General features: G+C 33.7%; 1 protein-coding gene across 1 annotated transcript; it reads left to right on the top strand.

The window, feature by feature from the left end:
- Positions 1-4,405: 4,405 nt before the first annotated feature.
- Positions 4,406-4,582, top strand: LOC308263847 (keratin-associated protein 20-1-like; the record flags this gene model as incomplete). The annotated part of the gene is made up of 1 exon (XM_080696940.1): positions 4,406-4,582. One exon carries the CDS (start codon positions 4,406-4,408, stop codon positions 4,580-4,582), a length of 177 nt encoding a protein of 58 aa, XP_080553066.1.
- Between the last annotated feature and the right edge of the window lie 3,543 nt (positions 4,583-8,125).

Raw genomic sequence — 8,125 nt, 5'->3', positions numbered from 1 at the left:
AGTTGCTTAATATTATAACTATGTTATTTACACCATTTTAAATAAAAGTCTTTCTAAGAGTTGATCTCTGAATGGTTATAATTTCTAGCAAATTGTATTGCTTACTATGCCTGATATTTGAACTGGCCATGGTAGCACTCTCTTGTAATCCCAGTACTTGGGAGGCTGAGACAGGAGGATCGCAGGTTCACAGACAGCCTCAGCCACTTAGTGAGATCCTATTTCAAATAAAAAATTAAAAATAAGGCTGGGGGTGTAGCTGGAGGTAGAATGCCCCTGGGTTCCATCTCTAGTTACACACACACACACACACACACACACACACACACACACATCATCATCATCATCATCATCATCATCATCATCATCATCATCATCCATGTCTGATATTCATATAGGTACACTGCTTTTCTTTGTCTAATGTTTGAAATAGTTTTCCTATCTCCTGACATTCAACACCCTGCTACATGACATTAGAGTTATATCTAATTTAAACAGAAAGTAGTTAGGTACTTTTTTCTAGGTTTATAGTTTCTGTATTTTCATTGAAGTGTTTAATCTGAAATACATCTAAAGATAATGTATTTCATCTTTAACCATTTATTTTTCTGCTTTATATTTTATACTTTTATTGGTGCTTATAGTTTCACATCATGATATTTTATTTATTGATTTTTTTGTGGTACTGGGTATGGAACCCAGGGGCATTCTACCTCCAAGCTACACTTCCAGTCCTAATTTTTTTATTTTTTATTATTTTGAAACAGGGTCTTACTGAGTTGCAAAGGGCCTCACTAAGTAGTGTAGGGGTGCTGGAAAGCAGGCTGGAAGAAGTGCTTTCCCCCCCTATATGAGAAGTTAACTAGAGAAGTCTTCTCCCATATTAGGATTAGAAATAAGGTATTAAAATATAGTTAAGATAGAAGTAGGGTAGGATTGGAAATAAAATCAAGATCCATCCAAGGACAAGGGTAGGGGACCCACAAGGTCAAAGCCTCTAATCTCCAGCTTGCCGGCCAAGGTCTTTGTAAATGGGACCCCATCCCCATATCTCTGAGCTAGATCAGCAAACAAAGCCAGGCTAATCTGCTCTCCAAGCAGATTATTCAGTGCAGAGATAAGCCTGGCCCAGCCAAGGTGGGTGGGAAAGGTGTGTGGATGCATGTTTTAAAATTATTGGTTGTACTTGTTTGTCCTTGTATCTGATTGGTTGTATTCTAAGGTTGGCGGGCTCTGACTTGTGTAACCACTCCCTCGTGTGTAACCACTCCCTCCTAGGGTTATAAAATTCAGAGCGTGGAGTGGGGAGGGGTCGAACCTCCATAGTGTCTTGGTCTCCACCCCTGGCTAGCCGGAACAATAAACCTCGCTTGCATTCTTACATCTCTTGTGAGTCCTTCGATATTTGGGTTGGTGGGCAATTCTTGGACCCTTCAGTAGCTGAGGCTGGCCACGACCACAATCGTTCTGTCTCAGCTTCCCAAATGCTGAGATTACAGGCATGCGTCACAACGTCCAGCCATGATATGTTGATCTTAATAATTCTTGTTGCATTTACTCTGTTTACTTGTCCTAATTAATTTAATTCTTTATATTCCATATCTCTCTCTTGATGAAAATTATTTTTTATTAATCTTCTAATGTCTCACTAGAAAGAAAACATTTATTTTTATGTAATATAGTCTAATGTAGCATTTTTTACAACTTATGTACTGTTACGGCCTTAAAGTACATTTATCACATTATACTACACTTTTCCTTTGCATTATTGTTTTATGAATGCTTGTTTTACATATATTTTATATTCCACAGAGATGATGTTGATGATGATGATAAATGAATATACAATATTGACTTACATTTACTCATATAAATACAAATATTTAATCATTCTTTGTCCTTACTTTTAATTTATTTTTTGTGTTTTCAACTAAAATAATTTTCTTTCTCTCAAAAGAATTTTACTTAATGTTTCTTTAAGTGCAATTCTGTTAGCAATAAATTCCCTCTGTTTCTTTTGCTATGGAATTATAATTATCTTAACATGTAAATATTTTCACTGGCAGCTCTTTTATTAACTATTTTAAATATAACATTCAGAACACTAGCTAAAAGTAATTAAAATTCATTCTTCAGCACAATTAAAATATAGGCATTAATTTTCACATAATTTTATAAATTGCATTTTCTTAATAATGTACATATATTAAGATATTAAGTTAATCAAATGAAATTTAGAAGAAACCCAGCCAACATTCTGGGTATTTTAGGCAAGAAAAGTTAAAGTTAAGAGGAATGGTAGCTTATTCAATTAACAGAAGTTCTAGAGGGAAAAAAAAAATATCAAGAAATGTTTCCCTTCTTAGAATGACTCTTACATTTTAGTGAGTCAAGAATTTGCAGGAACCACAGGCATTTCTCAGGATTGTAACCCATATATCATGTAAAATTTTATATATTTCAAAAGTCATATACGATCTCATTGCAATTACCTGATAATATGGTCTTAATAAACTTAATTTTACTCAAAGCCTGTCATTCGAATATTTTATCTTGAAAAGTTTCTAGGAAGAGAATCTGAGACATGTAGTTTCCAATTCATATGATAAGCAAAAGAAAATAGAAAGTAGAGAATATGCCCAGAAAATCTAGTACTATAATTCTCCTCAGAAAAATAAAAATTTCTTCTATTTTTTTCTTTTATTCAAAGCACCATCTTTTGCTCTATTACCTGAGTTCTATTTAGAATCCCTGATTTATTTCCTTATCTTTGAGGACATCATGCAGGGTAAGGTTGTCAGAAACTAGAAACAAAGGAGTTCATTCAAAAGGAAATAGTAGAATTTAATCGTACATTGTGTGATTTAATTGATAAACTCGAGTAGACATAAAAATGAAACAAAATGTGAATGATAATATCTATAAAGATTTATGGAACAAAGGGCCTATGAATGAATGAGCAATCTACTGTGAGTCATTGCTGGAAATAAATGTTATTATAAGTATTTGCATTTTAAAAATATTTAAAAAGAAAAAAAGACAATTATCTGTTTTGTAACATCATTAATGGATTCCACCGAGAAGCCTTATAACACCACCATAATATATTTATAATCCTATATCACACAATTCTTATTTCGGTGTATATAAATATCAGAAAACAATGCCATGTATCAGCTTCCCAAGAAAACCAGAGGTTTTCAACAAAAACAGAATGAGGAATTTCTAAATGAGCTATAGTGATTGACAAGGAAACCTCATTTAACTTTGGGAATCTGGACAGAATTACACATCTTACTTATTTATGAGCACTTTTCTCTTTTCAAATATTTGAAAAGAAAATTAAAATAAAAAAATTTTAAATATGAAATCAAAACTTTTTGAGGTTTGTCCATATGCTTTTGAAAATTTATAAAAACCCATTTCTAGAGTGACTTTTAAACTCAGAAAACTGTAGTATAGCATACAAATTTGCAAATTTGCAAAGTTGTATATCTACCAAAGATATTTAATTTATATAATTAAGTGAAAATTTAAAGGTAAGTACATAGCAAATTGTATAGTTTATTGGCAAAATCACCTAAAATGAGACAAAAATAAAAACCTAATTAAAAATTTTGATGTAAACCAGGCACAGTGGCACACGCTTGTAATCTCAGCACTTGGGACACTGAAACAGGAGGATCACAGGTTCGTAGCCAGCCTCAGCTAATTAGTGAGGCCCTCTGCAACTTAATGAGACCCTGTTTCGAAAAATAGAAAAAAATATGGCTAGAGGTATGACTGGGAGTTAGAATTCCCTGGGTTCTACCTCTACTACAATAAAAAAAAAAAAAAAACTTGATGAAACAAGAAATGATAGTAAAACAACAAAAATATAAGTAGTCTTTCAGTATTAAATAATATCATAAACTCAAATGATGAAAACAAGTATTTATCTATAAAACTCAAAAGGCAATGAGGTAGTTTGATAATGCCATAAATACATAGTGTATAATCTTAAATAGAGAAATCCATAAATACTAAGTACACATTTGATTGTTAAATTTAAAATACAGTAACAATAATAAAAGTGAGCTTCCCAGCAAACTCATTATAAATGACCAAAACATTGTGTTGTACTGGGCATTTCAAATATAACGAAGGTTGCTAGTTAAATCAATTTGATTGTGGGAATCCTGACATAATAGCAAAGGATTGTTAGTTATGAGGGCTTCTTTGTGTCTAATAAACTGCAGATTATGAAACTTGAAATGCAAATTAGTGTAAAACATGAGGCCATCACCTGCCTGTGGTTTGTCCCTCCCACCAGGGAAGGTATATAAAAGGCCGTGTTCAAATGGTTTCATTCACATTGAGGAAGTTGATAACCTGCTCTTCAATTGAACCCTCCACTCTCAACACCATGTGCTACTATGGAAACTACTGTGGAGGCCTGGGATATGGCTATGGCGGCCTAGGCTATGGTTATGGAGGCCTGGGATACGGCTATGGCGGCCTGGGCTATGGCTGTGGTGGGTATGGATATGGCTGCTATCGTCCATCTTGCTGTGGCAGATACTGGTCATATGGATTCTACTGAGAAAGTCCTGGGTCCATTTAGCCAGTAGAACTCTTCCTCCTACAAAGTTCAGACTCTCCTTCCAGGGTCCTTCCTACAATTACCTCATTTCTCTTCCCCCAAAGTGAAATTTTTTGTTTGACTCTTTTACGTTCAGATTGAGTACTGAAGATCCAACATGCTTCAACCTGATTGACCAAAGTCATATGTAATATCTGGCCATTTTCATAAAAATGTTTATAGTAGATATGGTATTAACTTTCTGTTCATTGTAACTTAGAGCTTCAATGTGAAAATTTCAAATGTCTCGTTTCCAATAAAATTTGTGTATCATTGCAAAACTCTTTGAATGCATATTCATTTTCTCTGTTATTTACATGTGAATGTTGAGTTGTGCACATTTTGTTTAAGAGTACTTGGAAGAAATAGAAATGTTTGCAGAAATACATCCAATTATTCATACCATCCAAGTAGTCATGATATCCATGAGAAGGAACAGTGATGTTACTTGTCAGGGTAAGAGGAAACTCCATGAAGCAGATAAAGTACAAATTTCAAACATGCTCCATCCCTCAACTGACCTCTTGAGTTCCAAAAATGTGAACACATATAATTTATAAAAGTCTCTATATTTGAGGAAGCCTACTTTAGTTAAAACTATATTTGTGAATAAAATCTCTTTTTCATAATGCTAACAGCACCAACATCAATTATCTGGTGTACACATATGGAACAAATTGCTATATGTGTACTCCCTTCATAGCCAAGATTCACTGCATTGGGATTCCTTGTTGTTTTGGTTTTTTTCCCGTTTTCTACCAACATTTCTTACCTCTATATGACTCTATGATTAAGAGTAAATAACATGCAAGATGTGACATTTGACCTTAAAGAAAACATTAAGTGGGGCCATCTTTAACTGTTGGCTTAAGCTGTCCATGAGTATAAACATCCCCATCTCTACACAAAACTCCATTCTCATCTAACAATGAGAAGAGGGAAAGTGTTCCCATAAACTCTGCTGTAAGGCCAGAAAGCCATAAAACTGAAAGTGAACCCTCCTAAATGAGGCAGAATTTTGTTTGGAAGAGCCCCATTTCTAGAATTGGAATATCAAAATGATGATACATCTATATTGCCCATGTCAGTAACTATGGCATTCATAAGATTGGAGGAATAAGTCAGATGTTAGACATGATTGAAGTCAAATGTTGGAGATGGAGAAGGCTTATAAAAACAAGCCTTTTGAGAAATAGTTAAAGTTTTCAGAATCACAGGTTGGTTTAATATCTAGAAATTCAGTCCATTAATTGATATTGTTCCCATAACAATATTAATGGGAAAAGAAAGTTATACAAATATCTCAATATATTACATAAAATGGAAATAGAGATGAAGATGGAGATTAATATAAAAATAATAACAATTGATATTAGAGAAAGTAAAATGCAGATGTACTGAAATGTTAACAATTATGGAATCTGAGAAAAGATGGCATTTAATTTTTCTTTCTTACTGGTCTTACATTTTTCTTTGAAATATTTTAACATAAATTATACTAGACATTTTTTAAAATAATAAAAATATGCAAAGGCTAATGCAGGCAGGGCAGTTCTGTCTAAATTGTTCATGTGACTCTGAACCATTTCTCTTAACTACATCTGACCTGGCTCAGCATTTTCTTCATATATTAAAGTTTTCAATGATGCATTGACTATAAAAATAATATCACTATTCTCTTTCTCCTCATTTTCTCTCTCTCTCTCTCTCTCTCTCTCTCTCTCTCTCTCCCTCTCTCTCTCTCTCTCTCTCTCTCTCTCACACACACACACACACACACACACACACAGAGCTATCGTGTGTTTGAGTTGTGTTCTGATTCCACTGTAATTCTGTGTGATTTCTATTTATTTCTTCCACATTACATTCTAGTGATTGTTCCAGTAAAGTTCAAGAAAAAAGGGGGGAGAAAACCTGCCATGCCTCCTAATTGTGACTCCTTCTTGGAAAATATTGTCCTCAGAAAAGAACTTTGCCACTATCTCTACACACGTGTATTGGGTTGCCCCTCCTACAATACTGGTCCCAACATTTTCCCATAGAAGTTACAACACTAACTTTCCCATTCATTCCTACTCCCTTTCATTCCTTATCCATACAAGAAACAGTAGGGAAATGGAACATAATCTCAAGTAACACATTTAAGCAACATAGACAAGAAGAAATAGAAAATTCAAATGGAAGTTACCAATTAGAATAATAATTCTGTCTTTAACAAACTTCAGGCCCAATAGTCTTCACTAACAACTTCTTTAAAACACTTGAAAAAGTTATACCAATACTTTCTACAGAATAGGAAATGGGAAAAATCTACTAGCAAAATAAAAGTTTAAAAAAATAGGAAAAGATAATTTATTAACATAGTTAAAACATCTGAAAAAATACATTAGAAACTATTTCATGTTCCTAAAATTCCATATTGATTTAATATCTGAAAATTTAGTCCGTGCAATTCATAACACTAACGACAAAAGAGAAATAATTACATAAACATTCAATAGATTAAAAATTGAACATGAGAAATTCAATACTCACTTTTAAATTTTTAATATGCAAAGAAATCCATGTGTGGGTGCTCATGTTTGTAATTTCAGCACTTAGGAGACTGAGACAGGAGGATTGCAGGTTCAAGGCCATCCTCAGCTACTTAGTGAGGACCTCTGCAACTTAGTGAGATCCCATTTCCAAATAAACAATAAAAATATGGCTGGATGTGTAGCTTGCAAGTAGAATGCTTATGGGTTCAATTCCCAGTACCACACCAAAAAAAAAAAAAATGTAAAGAAGTGCTTTGTGATGTTTCAATTGATGAATGTATCCGATAATTAAACCAAGGTATTTAACTTTTCTTTTCCTTCTCTTTGTCATTTCTTTCAGTGTGGGCCTTCAAGATTCTCTCTTCTAAATCTTTATATAATGAAGAACAGTTTATTCTGAAATAATAAACTGTTACATATGTTTATACTACTGTGCTGGGGACGAGTAGAATGTATTAATCTAACTCTGTGGTAACTATGATGAAACTCGCATCTATTCTCCTTAATTCTCCACTTCCCTCTTGTCAGTCTCTAGTAGTCATCATTCTCCTTTCAGGTAGACTCCTTTGTAGGCTTGTACTGTAAGGAAGAGGACATGTAGTGTTCATCTTTCTGGTTACAGCTTATTTCACTTCATCTATGTACTTCCGTTCCATCCATTTTGCCACAACGATGGAAATCCATTCTCTTTTTTTGGCTGAATAACATTCCATCGTGTATGTATATGCCACATTTTTAAAATCTGCTAATCTGTCAGTGGGGATCTAGGTTGATTCTATATAATACTGCTACAATAAGCATGAGAGTGCAGGAATATCTCAGAACAGATATCCTCTGGATACTTGCCCAGCAGCAGAATAGCTGGATTATATGGTAGATTTATTTTTAGTTTTTTTAAGAACTTCCATCAAATTCCTGATAAAGGAGAATATAACTCATTATGTTGCCATCAATTTATAAGCATTCC

The sequence above is a fragment of the Muscardinus avellanarius genome (assembly GCF_963383645.1).
Source record: "Muscardinus avellanarius genome assembly, chromosome: 5".
Classification (NCBI taxonomy): domain Eukaryota; kingdom Metazoa; phylum Chordata; class Mammalia; order Rodentia; family Gliridae; genus Muscardinus; species Muscardinus avellanarius.
The sequence above is the reverse complement of the archived record's forward strand: the minus strand, read 5'-3'. Positions and strand labels throughout refer to the sequence as shown.